This window comes from Pezoporus flaviventris, unplaced genomic scaffold, assembly GCF_033815535.1.
Source record: "Pezoporus flaviventris isolate CSIRO_AGI_PZ_B2104156 unplaced genomic scaffold, CSIRO_AGI_Pfla_v1 ptg000037l, whole genome shotgun sequence".
Classification (NCBI taxonomy): domain Eukaryota; kingdom Metazoa; phylum Chordata; class Aves; order Psittaciformes; family Psittacidae; genus Pezoporus; species Pezoporus flaviventris.
Genome location: NW_026892585.1, coordinates 2,796,207 through 2,819,099, shown reverse-complemented (window position 1 = coordinate 2,819,099; position 22,893 = coordinate 2,796,207). Strand labels below are relative to the sequence as shown.

The 22,893-nt window shown below is 37.7% G+C and overlaps 1 protein-coding gene across 11 annotated transcripts in view; it reads right to left on the bottom strand.

Moving 5' to 3' along the window:
• ULK4 (unc-51 like kinase 4) overlaps positions 1-22,893 on the bottom strand; it is a 195,509-nt gene that overhangs the window by 108,475 nt on the left and 64,141 nt on the right. For all 11 annotated transcript variants that reach the window (XR_009745315.1, XR_009745317.1, XR_009745318.1 and 8 more), the window contains 3 exons: positions 15,720-15,771; positions 15,476-15,620; positions 9,675-9,767 (listed from right to left, as the gene is read on the bottom strand). Coding sequence is in view for 6 of the 11 variants with exons in the window: in XM_061464467.1 (XP_061320451.1) it covers positions 9,675-9,767; positions 15,476-15,620; positions 15,720-15,771 (290 nt within the window). In the remaining 5 variants the exon portion in view is untranslated. The remainder of the gene's footprint in view (positions 1-9,674; positions 9,768-15,475; positions 15,621-15,719; positions 15,772-22,893) is intronic.

The following is a 22,893-nucleotide window of genomic DNA, read 5'->3' as shown; positions in this document are numbered from 1 at the left end:
ATCCAAACCACTCTGTATTTATTAGTAAATCAGGTGTCTTACAAAACCCATGACTTACATAATTCTATGATGTTCTTTCCTGTATTATGCTAATTTAAAGAATGATTGTCCCTTTGCCCATTCATCAAACACCACAAACCACCAAATGGTGTGTTTTGAAAACTTTCCTGTGTCTTTATAACATTACTGAAGTGCTTCATAAACAATAGGCAGGTTTAGCCTTGTGGTACGCCTGTAAGATACTGTTATAAAGTTCTCATGAAGAACGAAGAGTTTGTGTAAGGAAAGGAACTCATTATTTCTAAGTGAGGAAGCTCGAATTTAAGGACAACTTCTGTTCTTATCAAGTTGATAGAAAAAATACCCATATGCAATGGAAATCCGAACAAGCTCCTTACATAGGTCAGGAGAACCTGATAGCTATTCTCCTCTGTTCCGTCTAACAACCCTTAAACATACAGTTATGGCAGCTGGGACACAGCCAGATCATTAAGAAGAGTCCTCAGGACTGCAGATAGGAAGAGTTATTATACCTGAGGTTCATTTTCCAGGGCCAAATCTAATAGTTAAAAGCTTAGACCATGCCTGTAAAAGAGAATTTTGCTGATGGGGTATAGCAATACTGAATGTAAAAAAGGTCATTTAAACACCAGACTCCCCAAAAGAGCAACTGCTGTAACAGCAATCATATTGACAAAATGAAGTTTTGCCAGCACAAACCTCCTTATGCTTAGGGCATATTGGAATTACTTACCCCAGCAAAAGCTGCTTACTTTGCTAGGTAAGCAGCATTTAAACTGAGAACACATTGGCAGTAAAATACAATCAAATACCGAGAATAGCTAAGCAATCCCAATTTAGGAAAGACCTAGAAAAATGCTTTTTGTGGTAAAGAGTAAATTATGAAACAACAGGTTTCAAAAACTGTTAGCAGTTACAAAGTCAGCTATACTTTCTGCTGTGATAGGCAAAGACTAAATGAGAGCCAACATGGCTATTCTTAAAGGTCACCTGCAAACCTTTATGATTGAAACAATAAATAGCTGGAGCCTTGAAAGAAAATTATACACATAACTTAGCTAAAGCATAAAGCCATATCAAGCAATGTATTAAGACAAAGCCTAAATCCAATTTATCCTAACTTTACATACGTATGCACAAGAGACAAAGAGTGACATTATCACATTCTTCATTGCTATCTTACAGAGTTTTACAAAGGAAATGCTTCAAGGCAGGTGAAAGAGGAGCTTAGCTAAGGAATTCATTTCTTAGACTGGTCATATTCTAATCAAATGATACTTGGTTCTTTTTTGATATTAAATGATATTAAATTAGGTCCTACCCTGTTTGGAAATCATACAGGGTCTTCACCATACATAGAAGCAAATCCTTATATTAAATAGCAAGTACTTGCACTTTCTTCTCATTTAATTCTACATCCAAATGAACAATACTGGCTCAAAATAACTGGTTGCCCGACTCGATAAGACTTGCCATCAATACCATCTGAATTTTTAACACATTAACAATTTTCAGAACGGGATGATGCCTTTCAGGAAATATGCAAGATCTGTTTTACTAAGATATGCTAAATTATGCTAAATAATGCTCCATCCCTGGTGGTGTTCAAGGCCAGGTTGGACAGAGCCTTGGGTGACATGGTTTAGTGTGAAGCGTCCCTGCCCACAGCAGGGGGTTGGAACTGGATGTTCTTAAGGTCCTTTCCAACCCAAACCATTCTGTGATTCTATGATTCTATGAAATTACCTTCCTCCAAAACACAAACCTACTGCAGGATCCTGAACACAGACCAAAGGCTTTATGTTACATGTGTAATCCCTGAACAAGCCCAGGTGCCTGAACAAGTCCAGTACAACCGGACTTCTGGTTTAGAGCTTAAGCTTTCTATCCTAGCACCAGCATGCAACGGAAGCATCTTATATTAGGGTGTAAATTTACACTGCCTTGCATTTGTGTCTCACAGGAATAATTCTGGTACACACTAACAAAGGCAGTCTTGAGGAGACAGCATAAGACCAACTCCTTTCTTATTGGGCATCAAGAACATCTGTACTGGTTCCCTATACAGAATTCTTTGTCTGATGAAAACATGATGAGGTATTACAGTTATATGTGTTCAAGGTGGGTGTTATACAAAGTCTGGGGTGGCTGGGAAGAGACGAGGAAATAAGTGAAATGCATAAAACTTGTGTCACTGCCAAAGTAATTCAATAAAGTCCCTATATATAAAATTGTCTAACAATTAAATATTCTTATTTAGCCTTTTTTAAAGGTTTCAGTAAATTCTCTGCTTAAATACAAACCTATACATTCTACACATCCAGACTGCTGGCTTCCTCCTTCACAGGTAGGATTTACCCGCAGGTAGGCTGGACCTACAGTGGCAGTTGGGCCCTAAACACATGAAACTATTGATTTGTGTAAGCAAATTCTGTAAAACTGCAGAGCAGGGAATTTTCCAACACACCGAGATTTGTGCTCTCAAGTCAATTCATTTTCAAAAAAATCAGTATTTTAGACTATTGTCATCAGCTTTTATAAAAAAGCCACAAAAAAAGCAACGTTTTCAAGGCTTTTTTATTATTTTTTTTTAAAGCATTTGGGTATTTATAACTTTTAAGTCAAGCTTTCAGCTCCAAGTTCATTAACTGTAAAGTCATAATTTGCTAAATAATTTTAACTGGTTTGATATGTGAAAACGCTTAAGACAACTCTGAAAAAAGTTTTAGTCATACGCTTTTAGCGATACGATTTAGTTCTGGGTAGTCCTGTGACTCAATGATCCTTGGAGGTCCCTTCCAACATGAGATATTCTATGGTATGAAAAACACAATAGGATGTCAAGCAACTGTTTCTTGCTCCAGCCTTCTATAGCTAAGCACTCTCATGCCTGAAAGTTTCTACACTAAACTATTTGCACAAATAAGTATTGATGTTAGCCTTTTACATCAACCAAGATTTCTGGTTATTATTCTTGCCCTATGAAATCATAAACACAGTCTGTTAAATGAAAGAACGAGGGTACTTCATTCACCAGCAAAATCAACGTTCTACCAGTAACCTTGGAATATTTCCAAGGGAGCAAAGCATTCACTTTACACCTCGGATTTCCAATACTCTTACTCAGATAACGTTAATGGCAGCTTCTGAATCCATATGGTTTTTCTAAAGGTGGTCTGTAAGGTGCAAACCTTAACAGGTCCATCTGCTATATTACTGACATGTTTTCAGTGCACTAAATAAGGAAGGTCAAGTAGGCCTTACACCTTCAAACTAACTCATTTGAGACTCCTCCCTTTTGACATTTCCTGCAGCTCATGACATAGCAAGAAGGAAGCAGCATAAAGGACATTATGTGGGCTTAGGCCTATTCTAAAATAGAGTCTGCAGCATTGTAAATCCTTCTACATATCACCTCCTTCCTCCCAGTCTTACTGAATTTAAAATGAAAAGCCCTTTGAATTGATAAGAAGGATGGCTGACCAGAGACAAATGGACCAAGAAAATGTTAAGAGAACATTGGGGAATAGTAGCATCTCTGCACAAGGATCTCATGGTCCTAGAACTTCCAGTCATAAAAAAATAAAAACATTTACCTTCATATATGTGGAGAATAAGCACCTAAAATTGGACTAGCAATATTCAGAACACTGAGCAGGGATCTGGCTGACCTAGCCAATATGAAGGCTTAAAATGTCCCTATCTTCCGCATTCAGTCATCAATATCCATTTAGGACTCTCAGATTCATGCATCACTCACTTTCTTTCCAAAAGGGTAGGTCTGGGTGTTTGTTGTGTTAAATTTCAATAGTTACTAAATATCTTTCTTAGAAGTGTAAGAGGTTCTAAACCTCTTCTTCAATCCCAGACCCTTCTCCAGGAGAATTTAGCTTGTCAGGGGAGGTTTACATTGGAACAATTTCTTCCCCAAAGGGTTGTCATGGACTGGAACAGGCTGCCCAGGCAGCGGCAGAGTCACCATCCCTGGTGGTATTTAGAAGACTTGTAGACATAGTGCTTAGTAACATGGTTTAGTGGACAACGTGGCAACTGGGGTTACTGTTGCTGTTACTGGTGTAACAGCTGGACTTGATCCTAAGGGTCTTTCGCAACCTAAACAATTCTCAGATGCCATATGGTCACCTGCCCCAACCTGAGCTTATAGACACAATTAACAAAGACAAATCACCAGGACCAGACAGGACTCACCCAAGAGTTCAAAAGGAACTAGAGAAGAGTATAGCTATTAACTATAGTATGTACCTTGTTCAAAACTCTCCGCTTTCATAGGAGATTTAAAAGACAGAAAATGTGATGTTACCAGACACTAACTTTTAAGATAAGTTGGATGGTGGGGGTGAAAATCTGGGCACTGCAGACATGCTGAGCTGTACAAATGACTCAAAGCTATTCTGAAGAACAGAACTGGTGGGCACATACAGAGCAAAAACCAAAACATTTATTTTAAAGGGATAAAATGTCAAATCCTCAAATCCATAAGAGATCTTTGAAGACAGTCAGCATGAAGACAAAGGAGAGCTGGTTGGTACCATATTCTTGGGCTTTCCAAATGTATTTTATATGGGCCCCACCTAAAAGCTCTTAAAAAATAAGCAGGACTGTTCAGATTGCAAAAGGTACAGCTAAAGGAGACAATACAAGAGAAATTAAGTAGGCTGCACTTCTCTTACAACGTAAGAACCCGATGGCATCAAAGCTGGCATCTGGCAAGAGCCAGATTAGACAAAGAAATCCAAAGAAAACCTCTAAAGATATTAACCTTCATACACGGGTGACTATGCCATGGAATAACTATTACTGCTGAAAGTTATGTGTAAAATATCTTTTTGAGCCCACTTAAATAAATATTACTCATCAATAGCTAGGAAACACCATGTCATCTTATATGGCTTCAAAAAAACAAGTCACAGGGGGCTGAGGAAAAAGTTGCCACTCACTTGCCCTCTTCCTGTAGTCTAGCTACTGTCTCTGGGCATCTACTGCTGAACACAAGACAACGGACTGGATGTTGGTTTAGATCTGCTTCACAGTGAAGAGAGGATTCGTGGCAGAACTGAACTCACTTGAGTTTCAACTCCAATTATAGCACCCTATCCAGCTGACCCTTCCTCATCTGTTTGGGTTTTATTTGCTATTTATACTCTTAATGGCAAAAATTCACTACTGAAAATAGAAATAACCACAAATGAATGGTATCTTCTTCTGTCTAATGCTTTACATTACAGGAGTAAATATGTGACCCTTAAAATATGACATTTTCAATAACTGACTTAAACAGTAACATCAAATAGTAGCCTTATATTTTTAAAACTTAGATATTCAGCAATTGATGAGCAACATGAAAAAGGGAGCAAAATTATAGGTTTAAGGTTAATAGCTGATTTCTTTACTAAAGGGAAGTTTAACAAATCTAAGACTACAGAGTTGTGTTTTACATTAAAAATGATGGTTAGTATTACAGGCAGTGCATGACTATGAGAACTCTCTTACAATAATGAACCCTGGCCACTGCCTTTGCTATGAATTACAATGATGTGCAACTTGATAACAGTGCTATTAGCTGACACACAACATTTCAAGAGTCTGCTACTGGGGAAGTCTTCTGGCCCAGTGTTATTCAATGAAGCAGCATGCATGTAAATATTATACCAAATAAGAGGAATAGCAAAGATCACATGAATTATTTGGTGGGTTATATTTAGTATTTAACTTCTCTAAACAAGAAAATCAGGATTTTTTTAACTGTTTTCACAGATGTGAAACCAGTGTAATCAGATCGGGTTCAAAATCTACATGAATATTCCCCACAGTTCTAATAAAACTCTATCATCCCCTGACAATCTCTATTTACACTGTGATTTTCTCCCTATCCTGTACACAGCTAACATGTAATTCTACTTTTCAGCTCAGCTTGCCTGTTACTAGAAGTACTCCACAGCATTTTATTCATATTCATTACAGAAAACAAGAAAACACATAAAACCAGGAATTTAGAAGAAATAGATCTAATTTTTAAAGTGAGCACTTCAACCTAAAACTAGGAAGTTAAAACTAATAGGAAGAACAAAGTGTTTTTAAAGTAATTAATATAAGCCCACATTAATCAATTCAGCAGGGAAAAAAAAGCACTGAAGTGCTAGCCCTTTAGTATAATGGTAAAGAAACTACAGCAGGTTCAAAGATGATCCATGCAAATGCATGGTGTGAACCAAATAACACCTCTACCAACACAAACCAATTAAAAGCACCACACTGAATTCCAAACAGGTTCAGGGTTGTTCGTTTTACTGATGGGTTTTTGGCACTAAGGGCATGGATATTAGATAGACTATTTCAGAGAATACTGAAAATGCTAATGTAGAACATTATGATGTATGGAAAGAGGATCAATTCATTATTAACATCAACTCCAAAATGTGCCTTTAATGATCTTGAATAGATAACTCATGGGTGTGAACAGTGGCGCAAATTAAGTCTGAAAATTGGACCATTCTTGGGTGATTTTCAAAGACATAGCAATAAAGTTTATTTTAATTAGCCAAGACAATCTGCTGCAGTGTACAAGGTTAATCCATCCATCATCTTCACATGTATCTGTAGCATTAGAAGCAGCAGATTGCTCTGTTGCTCTTCAGCACCTTCCTGTTCGGTTTTCTGCCACCTCTTCCCCTTCCCTAGGGCAGTGCCTAATGTCTGTCTAGGAAATACACAGTAAGGACAGGAGGGGGGGAGGCTCCTTAATTTGCTCCCCTGTCCTTCAAGCCACCACAAATCTAAAGAGGGTCACACTATTCATTTCTAGATTTTTATCTCCCTCAGGAAATGACTTTAATAACAGAATGCTGGAATATGTCCCATTCTTGTGATGATTTCATGCAGTATCTGACACTCCTCTCACCTCCACTCTATTTTCTTTACTTCCTCCCTTTCATGCAACCAAAAATGTCTGGTTTAGCAACCCATAAAAAATGGACTCCACAGTTTTGAGTGCTTAGCTTTCAGATACACTAATGCCATCAAATGTTATAAGTTTCTGACTAAAGGCAAGTCAAGTAGGTGCATAGAACAGTACGCAGCTAAATATATAGCTACATTTCATAACCTTATCTATAAGACCAAGAGCCAGGGTAAGAATCATGATCCAGTAAAGGCTTCCTACAGTAGCAGAGCATAAAATACCTTACAATAATCAAAACATTTCAGAAGAGCTAATCAATTTACCATGTTAATGGAAACAGATATTCACATCAGCTCCTCCTTACTACTAGAAAAATCCAGCAATGTGATCACTGCAGACCACAAGAACACAGTGTAGAAAACTCAAAGCAAAAGGAAAACCAAACCTTTACAAACAGATTATGTCTTTCCATCCAGGCATATAAACTATACATTAATTTGATAAACTCACAAATGACAAGGTATCTTATGATACTGCTCATTTAGAATACAGACTTTATGTAGTTAAATCAGATCTCATACTGCTGCAGATATTTGCTCCCATTGTGAGAGGTTCAGTTCCTCCAACACCACATTACACAAGCACAATCCAGCAAGAGTAATTAAAATAGGGGAAAAAAATTAATGCAAATTCCCAGCAGTCCAGAGACAGTCATTAATGAAGCTACACGTTTCCTTAATATCAGTAATTTCATTTAAAAATCTTCAGTATCAAAATAGCTAAAGATGAACTCCACTATTAATGCTCATCACACTGGTCCTAATGTTCACAATTTCTTATGAATCATTGAAAATTACAGAAGAAAACAAGGCAGTAGGTATTTAGGAGAGTCACAACAGAGTATTGTTAACACTCTAGAAGTCAGACCATTAGAGCTTGGAGCCAAGTATAAAATAGGCAACTGATTGGTTTAGCGTGAGATGTCCCTGCCTATGGCAGGGTGGACTGGAACTAGATGATCTTAAGGTCCTTTCCAGCCCAGACTATTCTATGATTCTATGATGGACAAAATTCTGTTCAAAGCTCATCCTTCCAATATCTGCTATTTTCTTAGTAAACAAGCTCTAAATGAGGTTGTATCAGCAATATCTGCACGGTATAAAACCAGGTATATAAGGGAAACACCTGACTCAAACATACTCTAAACCATTAAGGTGAAAACAAGAAAACACTCATCCTTCTCTAAAGCTGGATTTTCTTCCCCTGGATGCTCATATGATTAGACGTTCAAATACTTCATGTTCTCACAGAAACATGAAACACATTAAAGGTCTTTTTACAGCTACCATTTTACACAGGCTGGAGCTCATGTTTGTGAGTGATGTAATTTGCAGCACATTAATGGGATATCACTAGAATATTCCACTGCTAAATTGAAAAGTAATAGAGTGGAAGAGTTCCCGTAACACCGAATGTTAAAAACGACCCCATCAGTGCAGCAGTGCCAAAGATTACAAGCTATTTCTTTGTGTTCTTGAAAAATATTAAGGCGTTCAAAATATCTGTTGTACATTAGCATTATTTTATCAGAACCTTGTAGGACATTAAAAATATCACATTTGAGTATCTGTGCCTCTGCTATATAGAAAAAACACTACCTGACATGGAAAACAGAAGTGCCAGGGGGAAAAAAGATAAAAAGAAGATCGAATGCTTTCCCACTGATATCAGAAGTTAGCTGACTGACAGTACCATCTATGAAGAAATGGAACAAAAGATTGGAGTGCATCTGTGTCCTTTCCAGTGCTAAAATAAGAACTGCTCAAATGTTGATGTCCCTATTAGGAAACACATAGGAAAAGGCTAAGGGGATGGGAAGAAGAAAGATAAGTGGGAGATACAAGAAAAATGGTGGGATTAAAGAAACAAGAGAGCAAGAAAGAGGAGAATGCCTTAGGTGAACCTGTCTGAGAATATGCTATCATATGGAACAAACTAAACAAAGCACAGGAGCCCTCCTCCTCCCCCCAGATCGACCTTAATTATTTTAATAACAGCTATTTTTGAAAGATGTGGAAGCAATAAGGTAAATACTAATTTAACATTTTATTTTACAGCCTTTTTGCTACCACTATTTTTGTTTGATTAAAGTAAGTCACAAGAGAAATCATCCATGCAGGCATCATGGATGAAATGCAAGCCTGGAGGAGCTACAGAGACTCAGTGGCAAAAGTCAGAAGATTATGTCCTGTAACAAATACTCTGCAAGGATTTTCTAAATGTCCTAAGCACTAGTCAAAGAAATATGACAGCGAGATCCAAGTTACTGTTCCTTAAAAGGGGCCCATAAAAAATATGGGGAAAGACCTGTTAGCAGGGCCTATTGTGATAGGACGAGGGGTGATGGTTTGAAACTAAAAAAGGGAGATTCAGGCTGGATGTGAGGAAGGAATTCTGTACAATGAGGGTGGTAAAACCCTGGCACAGGTTGCCCAGAGAGGTGGTGGATGAACCATCCCTGGAGACATCCCAGGCCAGGCTGGAGGCATTTCCGGGCAACCTGATCTGGTTGAAGATGTCCCTGCTCATTGCAGGGGGTTGGAACTGGATGAGCTTTGAAGGTCCCTTCCAACCCAAACCATTCTATGAGTCTATGATTGTTAATTCCTAATGGGAAATAAACTAACTGAAACATAAAGAAGCCAGAATAACAGAGAATGGGTAGTTGTATCACCTCACAGAAGCAGGTCTGTGTTCAGTCAGGGCCACCAAGAGTTTCAGAGCATACATTGGTACTGGGTCTGGAGCCATCAGAATGTGCTCATACCTGAAAGGGAAAGGGGAAAAGAGGTAGCAACAGTGAATAAAAATCAAGAGAGGGTTCTTAAAAACCTGATATTAAAAATACATAATATCCCATTTCTAAACTTTAGGACCACCACAGTGGAATTACAACGCTGTTCAGAACTGTACAAAGCAATAAAGGTACAGCATTTGAAAAATAGCATCAGATTCTCCTTAAAAGCATCATTAACAAAAGAACTCATTTTTTTAGAGAGATCTACAATTATAAAATGTCAGAATATATCATTATAATTAATATAACTTACTATTAATACATTAACACTTGATTACTATAATTAATATTGATAATGTTAGTATAATTATATCTATTTCTAAAACACATGTTTTTATCAATAAAAATTATACAGAAACATTTATAAAACGTGCATTTTGTCCATATGCACGATTTATCTAAATTACATATTTTTTATGTATTTAAAAAATCTAATCTTAGAGAGATAAGTAGAAACTGAGCCTCTAAATATTAGGCAGAAGATTTATCAGGTGCTCAGGAAGACCATCAACCAACTTCTATATGATTAAGCTTTATATTTAGTTTACATAGTGGTTTTTCTCAAAAGGAAATATTTTACTTGTACATCACTTGCACTGAGCTTTATTTCAGATTTCAAAACCCACTGTTTTAACTAGAGCATACTTCCATTCTCCAAGCAGTATGGAACAGAAAATACTTCCAAACAATGTTTATTGAGATCTATGGCAGTGAAGATAAAACTACAAGTAAAACATGTATGAAACATTGCCAAACATCACCTCATGGAAATCTTGGTAAGGGAAAATCGGCTGCTAAGAACCAAACCAGACCTTGCTGTGGCTGCTAACATTCCAGTAATGCCCACCCAGCAAACAGGGCTAGTTTTATTGTGTTTAACTCAAATAGTGTCTGGATGGCAACAGGATACAACGATGGAAGTGGGGAAGATGTAAGCATAAAAAAACCCCACAAACTCAGCCACAGTCTTTGATTAAAACAGTGCTACTCAAAACACATGGAAGTAATAGAACTGGGAGCATGATCCTCTTCATTTGTAAAAGGAAAAGCACGAAGAATTGGCCAAGTACAAGTGAAGGATGGTTTGTGGGAAACGTGGTAGGTTATCATGTTTTGTGCTTCTGCTACATTTTTCTTTTTTGTGTTCTAATGGGGGAGAGGATGGAATCAAGAGAATAAAGAATTTTCTTCACATCCTGCGAACCCCTAGTGCTGCTGGATCCCTTCCTACCACCTGGCATGTACCCCGCTCTGAGCTTCACTGCAATGAAGATCCCCTCTCCCCCGGCACCAAACCTCAGCGCTCTGATTTTCATAGGAAGGGAATCTAGAAGGAGGTGATGCTTTCCAGCCACATCTTCGATCTAGACCAGTCTAAGACAAGGAGGGTGATGTAGTCTGTGCGAGCTCCTTCACAGAGGCCGACATTCCTACACAAGCACGCAGCCTACGTCCAATGGCAACTACGCATTAGCTTGAATATGCTGCCACAGACTTGCAAACCACATTGGAGTAAAGGCACAATTAAAGAATTAGAAGTGTTTATGTCTTCAGTGATTAAATCTCTTTTACAAATAACAGGTTTCAGTTCCTGAAAGAGAAAACTATTTCTCACTGGCAATTAGTCTCTTTCTTCATAAAAGAAGAAAATACTGCAATGTGTTAGTAAGCCCTGATCCTGGAAGCCCTACATGAGAGCAGTACATATTTCTGCCAAACATTATGAGGCTATTGGCCTTTTTTTTTCCATGATCTATGGATGGTTCTTTTGGTTGCTTCTTTTGGTAATCTATGGATGGTTCTTATGGTTCTTTTGAGGCAAGCAAAGATGCTATCGGGTGACTCAAGCGCCAAAAGTCATCTGCTCATGCATAAAATATGGACTTAGGTCTCCAAAATGGTAAGTCCCAATAGTAATAGTATACGAATCAGCCATTCCAGCTCAAAAATGTGATACTTGCTTGTTTATGAGCAATGTGAAACTATGCTTGTTTTACTATAAACACGTCAATACCTTCCCTAAACAGGGTCCACTTTAAACAATTTTAAGCCTTCTATGTATTACATTTTAAAGAGACTTCTTATTGTGCGGACTTAGCATCCTAATTCCTTACGGTTTAATAAGAACCAGTCTCACTTTATTTCCTTTTACTTGAAACTCTTTTCTCCTCTCCCCCAAAAATAATGCCAGTAAAGCATATTTGTAAGGGAAAGTGCACTGATTCATCAAACCAAATATCACCTGCGCAAACACAGATTACTAAAGTCAATGTCTTGGCAATAAATATCAACACATTGCCTGAATAAAGGCCATTAGGAGCTATGAATATATGAATCTCTTCTGAAGGGAAAATATTCTGTGCTTGAGATACCTTGTTAAATTAATGAGCTCCTTCAATGATTTCCCTGCCACTTCAAAACACAAACCAATTTAGGAACAGTAGTTTTAGAGAGCACCTTATAAGGGTTCTATAAACTCTCAGTACTACACTACAAGGAGTTATTTTGCAATCTTCTCTATAAGCAACCATGACAAGAACTACAGATCTGGGGATATGGTTACTCTTAAGCTCTTAAAAGAGACGGAACATTTTATCTACAAATTATATCAAGTATCCTGGACTTCCTACTTGCAGAACTGGCTTGGCAGTCTACTATGAACAAGCTACACAATCTTTCAAATGAAATATAACTTTATTAACACAATCCTTTCCTTTTGCAGTTTGACTCAAATGTCAATTTATATATAACTGGGGATATTGCAAATTAAAAAGAGCTGATGGTTCAATGTCTGATAAAAAAAATCTGGACATGTAACAAAGCATTTGTCTTCTACTCTTTTTATAGCTGAAAGTTTCATTTTAGTTCTGAAATGCTCAGAAACCTGAAATTTAATAACACTACATGATAATAACACCTCCGTTTGATCAAAATTCTCTGAAGAAGTTAACTTTCTGATTTACATATGCACAAATGCTTAATGGAAGCACCATTTTATTGATGACAGTAAAGAGGAGGGAAAAGAAAAGTAACCACTGTATTCCTGTGCTTATCCCAAAATGAAGACTGTATTTCACGCACAGTGCCCAAAACCCTATTTCCTGGCTAAGTTTTACATTTGAACAAATTAACTTGTGGAAGATATTTATAGGAATGAATTACAGAGACAAATGATAATCGTTATAACCTTTGTTAGAACATTACACGTTAAAGCCAGATGTCCCTCTCTTCCACAGTCAACAGCTTTCAGTAACAGAATCAAAAGGGGTTGAAGTGCCTACTTCTCCACACAGACTGCCCATGAACAAGCAACCATTGCCTCTCACCTTTTGACTGTCCTCCAGCCAAGTCACACTCTGTCCCATCCTTTATCCAGCAACAGAAAAACTAAACATCAGCAAACACCTCTTCAACCTCCAAACACAAGCTAGTTGCTGCTTCACTTTCTATGTCAGAGTTTTCAAGTAATTCATACTTCATGGAAGAGAGCTTTACATTACCTTTATAAGTAGGTTACACTGAACCTAAGACCTCCCTTCTCTTTAGATTTAGGCCAAATCCCTTTGCATTCTTCTTTTGAGAACAATTAAGAGTGTATGTGGATTCATTCCTACCTCCCATCAATATTTTCTTGCCCATAAACTAGAACATTGATGAACAAAACTTACCTTTCTGGTCTTTTTATAGACCAAAGCATCTGCTTGCTCTTTCCTTAGTTTCTTTTTAAGTCTTGTTCAAACTGAATTTTAAGTTGTTTTTTCCCCCAGAAAATCCTCCTCTGGCTTTTTGTTCCCTCTGTGCCTTTTTGCATTAACTACCTACTCTCCACAGGTGAACGTATTTAGTAGGGGCTAGCTCAACCCACAGGTTCAATTAATATTAAACATGCAGACACTACTTAACTCTTTCTGAACCACTAGAAGATTTACATACTGTTTTACTCTCCTTCTAAGCTAGAGTAAAAATGTTAATACCGAGTTCCAATATATTCCAAATATCATAAACTTTAGTATTTTCTTGAGATAATCTCAAATGGTCTTCCAAATACAAGTATCACCATCTCTATTGGCGAGATAAAGAAACTGACTCAGAAAATATTTAAACCCTGGAATCAAGATTCTGAGCTGCTTTAAGGCCCTTTTTCATACATCTGTAATGCAATGCATGCAAAGATAGCACAGGTGAAGTCCCTAAAAAGGATCATATTTAGTTTCAGACCAAAAAGCCCTCCCACTCAATTGAGCTAATTATACTGGAGATAGGAGTGTATTGCCTGTTCTCCTTCTAGTTTGTAATCAGCATGACCCCCACACCCTCCAGTTCAATGAGAAACACTTTACAAGATGGGCATGACTACAAATGGCAAGTTTCAGAGCAAGGACAGAATTTGGTCTTGCTTGACTCCAGTCTCTCCCCTTATCTGAAGGAAGATTATCTGACAGCTTTTAATAATGCATATACTCTGTTTTTTAAAATAATAGTCCCACTTTCCATTTTAATTCATATTGATAAACTCTCTATTACCCAGAGGGGGAAAAAAATAATGTGAAGAAAGATGTGAAAATGTGCTTCTGTATAGAGCTCTAATATTTCCTTCCCATTTTCTCTCACACAGCAAAGATCACACATCCTGCATGGGCAGAACTTTGGTCCTCAAATTTTAAGAATATTAGACAATTAGCAAGAGACAGTGCCATTTTGGGGGAAGGCACTGTGTTTCTGATCATCTTCCAGCATCCATCCGCCCACCCTTCAGTCACCTAATGTAGGGGTAGGGAACTACTTTGTCAATCAGAGCGGCTCACTATTTAGCATTACTAACTTTTGTGGTGCACACATGAAAATACACATTGTGTAGCATTATTACAGTAATGTGAAAGATAAATCACAGAATGGTTTGGGTTGGAAAGGACCTTAAAAACATCTAGTTCCAACTGCCCAAATGATGACTCATCATTCCTGTACTGACCTTGCATTCACGCTTCCCTTCCCTCTACTCACAGATGTTATTAGCTCACAGTATGTACGTGTATAACACAGAAAGCTTGGCTTTATGCTCACCTGCAGTGAGTTTGAAATGACAGGCCTCATTTGATGACAAGCCACATAAATGAAGCTCCAGGCCACACCTGGCCCACAGGCTGTAGTTTTCATCTACTCTTCTGGAGGGTTTTTCTGTTGCTTAGGACAGCAGTGAAGGACAGCAATCCAGAGGCAATAACCCATGGGTGGATCATGGAGGACTAACCCATACTATTTATTATACTTTATCAAAAGTTACATGCCATTCCCTATGATTTCAGAACATTTTCCATGAGAACATAATATCCCAAATGGACAAAATAATGTTGCTGTTACAGTGTTGTCACTTTATTAGCAGAATAAAGAGAATATTTAAATCACAGCCCAAAGCTAGACAAAACTTGTTTCACTCCAAGAGCAGCCAGAGGCACAGTATCAGAAGTGAGTGTTGCACAAAGTTGTGTTTGTTTTGTGTATACAAAGTACTAAATAAACCTAGGAGAGAAACATTGGACAGAGAATTCTGGCAGCAGTTAATTGCCATTCCTCTTTTCATTTCGTTATTTAAACATAAAGAGAATAGTTAAAACAAATATGCTGTCAAAATGGATAGAGTATCAAGTTATTCCCCATTACAGAAGCAATATTATACTTACTGAGGCAGCAATGAATCTCTAATGAGAGACAGAAGCTTGCTGTTTGAGTCGAGGCTCTCCCCTTTCTCCTCAGCCATGACCTCGTGGCTTAAAAGCAGTGATGTGTTTTCTGCGAGCAACTGCAAGCTGAAGAGTCTCCATTCCACTTGAAAATAAAGGTGCCAAGAATGTGACCACACTGAAGTCTAATGAAAACAACATGTGGAATTCATGGAAACTGCAGCTGATGCACCTATCTACTTACCATTCTGACTGTGGACCAGAGAAACTAGCGGTGGAAGGATACAGTCTTCAACCTAAAACAGAATTAGAAAGAGCTGGCTTAGATTATTCTCAGGGAAAAAAACAGAACAGAGATACATTACATTATCTATGTTTATTCCACTGCTACAGCCTTTAATCAAAGAGATGAATAACCATGGAAATGAATCTATAATTACACTTACAAAGCCACAAAGTTCACCTTTCTCTGGTAAACTGCCATGAAGTTACGAATAGTAATGTATTTTTATCTAGAAAACAACAAGTACTTTGGTATAATTCATTGAGAGTGAATTTTAATTTAAAATACAGAACTCGGTGCAGATATAAGATATTAAGAGAAAAGAGTATTATAATATCTATTAATCCTGATGCTTTAATCCATGAACTAACCATTGAATAGAGTTCAGAAGACATGTCCTAAAACAAACCTGCATAGAACTAAAATACATCAGGAAAGATGTACTACCTCTAATAAAACATCCTTAAGCTTTAATAGAGACTTCATAAAATATTAATTTCTTGCACTCTGATAATACACTCTTCCATTAAAATTTAAATATACAGACTTAAAACTTAAATACGAAAAGAAAAAAAACAGTCAACTATTTATTGTCCATGAGTGTATTTCTACCCTAACCCAATCATCTGTCACAGAACTAGTCAGCTTAGTTCCATCTGAAATCAACTTATGGCAAACCTTGCTACAAGTCAGTTTTATATATCTAATATTATAAAAATAATATATTATTAGTATTCTCTATAAGAGAATTAAATGCTAAGACTTAAGTCATTGATAAAATATAATTTATTTAGACAGGACATCCTTTGGTTTTGGGTAAAGAATGGGCGGACAGCCCTAAAACTTTTAAGTAAGCATCATGGATACACTGCTTGTTCTTGGATTTACTTATACGTATAAAATTACTGTGCAGGTTCTCACTACATCATGGACAGGACTTGATGTAACAAGACTGTTCTAATCCTCCATGTGGTTTTTTTCAGTGATCAATGCTAGAAGGTGGAATTTCTAGGTTTCTACAGCTACTATTATGAAACATCTATAGAAGCTGAAAGTATGGACAAAAAGGGGTCACTGAATGAAGTTAGCAATTACTTCATTGCTTGCTGGTGGTCTCTATTAAATCAACCTCTGACATTAATGGATTCATTTAAGTCTTTTCTCTCTTCTGAAAAACCTACCAAAAATTGTCTTTGTTACATACTTCCAATAAAAAAGGTAGAAGACTGCTTGAGGTATAAAACTACTCCTGCAAGGACAAATAGCCTTTACGCCTACACAGATAATACTAGATATCTTGTTCCTGACAACTGGAAACGAGTAGAAAAAGAGCAGGAAAAATAGACCAAGCATAAAGCACAAATCCAGTTTTTAGTAAAGTAATTCTTGTGTTAAGAAGTTTCCTAATCTGAAGCTGAATCTGTATTTTTGTGTTTAATAGTGCTTGCTAGCCTTTTCTCCTATATATTTGTCCAATCTTATCTCAAATGTACCAGTACTTTTAGCATGTGCAATACCTACAGCACTGAATTCTACGATTCAATTATGATGCATGAAAAGGCACTTCCTTGTTTAGTTTAAAGCAGCTAACTTGATATCCACTTAATCTTGTTTTATGTAAACCACAAATAATTATTGACAATTAGTCTTTCCCATGCCATTCGTAATTCTATACCCTCAAGTCTTTAGTTTCCAAGCTGAAGTTTTTATCCTTCAGCCCTTCCTCACTTCACTGAGCTGCACTTTTTCTTGTAAAGCTTCATTTCCTTTGAGAGTGAATGACCACAACTGCATTCAATATTCAAGGCTTGAGGGCACCATGGACTTAACCGGGTGTAGTGATGTTCTCTGCTTTTCTGCCTGATCTTTTACCAGTCATTTCTAATAACCTCATCTTTCTGATTACTGCTGAGTATAAAGCCATCAGTTTCATAGAAAAATTATGCTCACAGATCCCCAGAACAGTTAAAATAGTTTACAGCTTGACACTGCATATGCACAGCTGGAATGATTTTCCCCATGTGTGTCACTTGACATTTATCAGTATTGAATTATATATCATTATATTGTCCTTTCATTCAATACCTTGAAACCTTCTGCAACTCTTCTGTCAGTTTTAATTTTCGCTACCGTGAATAATTTCGTGTTATCAGTCAGTTCTGTCACCTACAGATTCATTCCCTTTTCTGGATCAGTTATAAATAGTACACGTTGCAACACAGCTCTTTGAGAGGCACAATTCTTAATATACCTATGCTTCTTAAACTGATCTCTATTCTGTACTTTGTAAATTTTAACTAGTTAGAAGAAGCTGATCTGTTGGGGGTAAGAGGAAGGGCCACTGATGGATTTGAAGACTCTTTGTTGCATGACTTCGTCAAAAAAACACTTTGGAAATTCAAGTATACTGTCCAAAAGCAGAACATCTGTCTCCATAACATCCACTGACTACTAGTGAGGGACAGTGCCCGGCAAAAGCTGCACTCACTCTTCTACAGTGTTATATCACTTTCAAAAATCAGATCTTTTGAAAACAAGGCATAATTCTTACAGAAATTCTTACACAAAGCCTGTATGTTACTTCAACCCACAAAAGAGAAAGAGAGACAAGCCATAGTTTCAGAGTATTCACCAGCTATTAGAAAGGGTTTGAAAGACAACTATACCTTCAGTCCTTCTCTGCTTGTCTCCACTGGTCAGGAGATGTCAGACACAAAGCCTGCATCCTAAATATGTGCCTGCTTTGTTAGAAAGAAGCAAGCATCCCCTCAGCTTTACTTTACCTCACCAAGCCGAGCCCATGCTTCACAACTGCCCACTAAAACGCAGCTGTACCACTGCAAGGGCTCACAGTGGAAGGATTCAATACACTAAATCCCTATCGAGCCAAGGTACCCCCAAAATGGTGATGGAGAACTAAACTTCCATTCACTTGTGGTAGTTGGCAAGGATGTATTCAGCTATTCAACATATACATGCAACTATCATGTATTAATGAACTAGCATATAAGCAAAGTAAACCTACTTGTTATCCCATGCAATTTATGCTATGTCTATATGGATAGCTTAACAGCCTTCTCTAGGCTGCATAATTTACCTTTATACAGCTACCATTCCCAACCTAAAAAAAAAAATCTCTCCCTTGATTAAAACTGAGTTTCAGAGCTCTTCCAATCGATGCTTAAGGCCAAAGTCCTGACATTTGGTATCACACTGGGCAGACAGAAGAAGTAAGCAAGTTTAAAGTCTGCTCCAGTACCGTTTGCGAACAACCCTGTTCTCAAGTGAAAATCAGATCCCGGAATTAAACTTACATAAAGAAACTATGCCATCCATTCCATGGAGCTATCATATCCAAAGCCCATTAATTTATTTCAGAGATTTTTCTAGAGATATCTGGTTCTTTTGAATGACAAATACGTTATCCACTATTCAAAGGAGAACACAACAAAGCAAAGACCAGCAGCTCCCAAACCCTTTTTCCAGTCACATGTAAGACCCATAACATCCAACATCACCTTGACATTTATTCTCATTAAAATTCCACAAAGTCGTTGCTGGAAGTGACCATGGAATCAAGATCACGCTGCCTTCATATTCCTTAAAGAATCTGCTGGAGGCACAGCATGCTCCTCAAGGTTTTAATATTGCCAGTAATCTCTCAGAATGTCATAGAAAAAGAAATAATCTAACACATGTTGGAATGAATTTGGGAGAAGGATGACATTTCTGTAAATTTGGGGGGGGGGGGGGGGGGGAAGTCTTCAGAACCTCTGCATCTTCACTGAGATGCTGGGTTTTTTCCCTTCTGGGAAGAGACAGCACTGATCAAGTGACTCTATATGTCAATTAGTGCAGAACTGGTTTCACACAAAAAGTCTCCTGTGGATCAGCCTAATGGACAGAGAGCCACGCAGGGTGTAGAATTTCAATCTGCTTCAAAAGGGGAAGCAACTGAAGAAATGCTCTACAAGATGTTTATATAGTCATATCCTACACTGACAACATTACGGTGTCGGTGGTTAGATCAGAAGAGCCTGTGGATGAAGGCCACCACTGATGCTCAACCAAGAAAGGACGAAGGTGAGCAGAAAAAAAAGCACTTACAGAAGTTTCTACTCTTCTGTTGCCATCTTGGGTGAAAATAGCTCTTATATTGTGAGCCAGTAGATTTCCATGTCATACCGCTTTTCCCTTGACTTCCCATCAAGCAACCCATCATGTTCAGAGTGCTTTTATTTTAGCTGCTTTTAAAAGTAAGTTTTAAAACCTTGAGGAGGACAATCATTGCTGACAGCTTCTGGCTCAACTAGAGAACTTTCATGCTTTGAGTAAAAGATCATCTATGCAGTACACAGATCATTTTTGAGAGCTAGTTAGAGTATAGAAATGACTCCCACAGGAACCGCCTGCCATCAGGAACCTCATCACTGTTCAAAGCGCTTTGAATCAGCGTATGTTCTTTTTCAGGCAAATAAATATACTTAATAGAGAAAAAAATACAGATGATACAGTCAGCACAGAATTCTTCCAGTTAATTATATCTAAATCTTTACCAAAATTTGGAAATAAATATTATTATAACACTTATTATCTGAATTTAAGAAGTATTTTTGCATTATAGGTACATGAAGGAAATAGGCAGTTGGACTTGGGTCAGTTTAAGAAACCAGGAGTTATATTCCACTCCAATCTACAGACTCTTCCTGGTGGCCCTCATCATCAGATTTGCATACCTGAAAACCCACAGTTTTGCCAAAATTTGCCAAGTCACACTTACCATTCATCTTTCCTCTGTATCTTGTAAAAATGCACACAACTGCATGCAGATGGAATTACTGCTCACTACTGGCTTTCATTTGAGCACTTTCAATTAATTTCCCTTGACGTTATCACAGTCAGCAACACACAATACAGCCGGTCCCCACAGAAATGAATCTCTTCAATAACTGACTTCAAGTTGATGGTAATCAGAAGTTTGATCACAAAACATCCATTTATTCAATTTTGTTCAGGACACAAAGGCAACTCAAACATGAACTAAAAACCAGAACAAGAAATTCTTCTCTAAGAAGAAACTAACCTGAAACACTGCTCTTGAATTCTTATTAACTTACACGATTTCCACTGCAGCTAAAACTAAAACTAAAAAAACTCACCAGTTCTGCTTGCTCAGTATAACCTCACAGAATCATAGAATCCCAGACTGGTTTGTGTTGGAAAGGACCTTAAGATCATCCAGTTCCAACCCCCTGCCATGGACAGGGACACCTCACACTAGAGCAGCTTGCTCCAAGCCCCTGTATCCAACCTGGCCTTGAACACTGCCAGGGATGGGGCAATCACAGCTGCTCTGGGCACCCTGCGCCAGCGCCTCAGCACCCTCACAGGGAAGAACTTCTTCCTTGTATCCAACCTGAACTTCCCCTGTTTCAGTTTGAACCCATCACCCCTTGTCCTATCAGTACAGACCCTGAAGAAGAGTAACTTTTTTATTAAGTTCATTACACTTTATTAGAAACACATTTAACTTCTGATTGGAGACTTTAAAGCAATGTCACAGCTGCAGTGAAAAAGAAGTGCATCCTCTCGAGAGGATGGTTTGGCCTCCCCCTCACCCCCTCCATAAAATGCTGTTTGTAACCAACTTTGCCTAAATGAGCAATCCAGGCTTTAGAGATCAGCCCAGGATACACATTTCTCTCCAATAAGAGATTTTCCTATTAACCACTGTTACACTTCAATATCGATCTGGAAGCTCAAACGTGTCTTGCTTCCACTTTTCAAGAAAGCACCAAGATTCTCTGGGCACTGACATTTCTGTTCAGAGATTCCAGTCATGCCCAGCAAGCAGCAATTAGAAGATCTCCCTTGAGTAACAGCAATTCTAAAAATGGTCTGTATGCATCATAGAAGATGAAGCACCACTTTCCTCTTAAGTAATGTATGCTGTGCATTTGAGTATAATTAGCACACTAGACATCATAAATAGTATTAAACTAATTACTGTTTGCACCACTAGTGGCAGATGTGCTTAGAGATTATTAATTACAGTGGACAATTTCCCTAATTTTACATACCAAATACAAGACAATTTCTCCCCTTTGTGTCTGAGTGGCTTGTGCTGAGTGTCAGGAGGGCTCTTTTAAATTAGAAAGAACTGTTATTTATGAAAATAAGTTAAGTAATAGATTTTGTCAAAAAATATAACTTATTCATTGACAAAGTAATTAATAATTACTTCTATTTAATAAATTTCTCTATATTCCTATTCTGAATAAGGGAAATTATTCTACAAAAGTGGTACGTGTCCTATATTTATAAGCATTGGACAGGCAGGAAGTTTCATCTCTGGCTACCTAAGGTTAACTGATGTGCTCAGATGGATTTTAAACAAACATCTAAACTTTTCAATGTATGTGATGAAGTAAACTGTTCCTGAGAAATTTAGGTACTTAAATAAAACTCACCTACTGCTACTTAAAAGACAGTGGGGTGGGACAATCATTCCCTGGCTTCAGTATCATGTTCTGCTGAATGTGGGGATGGGAGCAGGGGAAGAGGAGTTGTAAAAGGGAGATGTCTCCTTGCAGTTATTTTTCCTGGGAGAACCCATCAGACCATTAAGTAGCTAAGGGAGTTTTATTTAATGTGCTGACACAAGGTACTGCAATCTCAGTAAATGCTGATGGGCCTCCATAAAACACGGTACAATTTCTGTCAGTGTAAGACACACTGATAACCCACAGAAGTAAAACAATTACTTTTAGAAATATACAACCATAATACAGTGTTTCGTGGGCTGACAGGCATTGTAGGGAGGTATCAATAGGCATTCATACCTCACCTACATTTGCATTTCTTTTCTAGAACATCATTTGTCATATAACTTTAAAGTGATTTGAACTGTCAGTTCTGTACTATTTGCCCTCTGACTATTTACTGCTAACATTTTTGTGCATGAAGACCATTTTCTTGTATACCACTCTTGTGTGAGCATAAATGAAAAGAAACATTAAGCTTATTTCAATTCCAGTTTCTATTTTCACTTATTAAGAGCTCAAATACTCAGCTAACATACACACCAAATAGGATCCAACTCCTAAAACACCTTAATTTCTAAGATCACCCATTC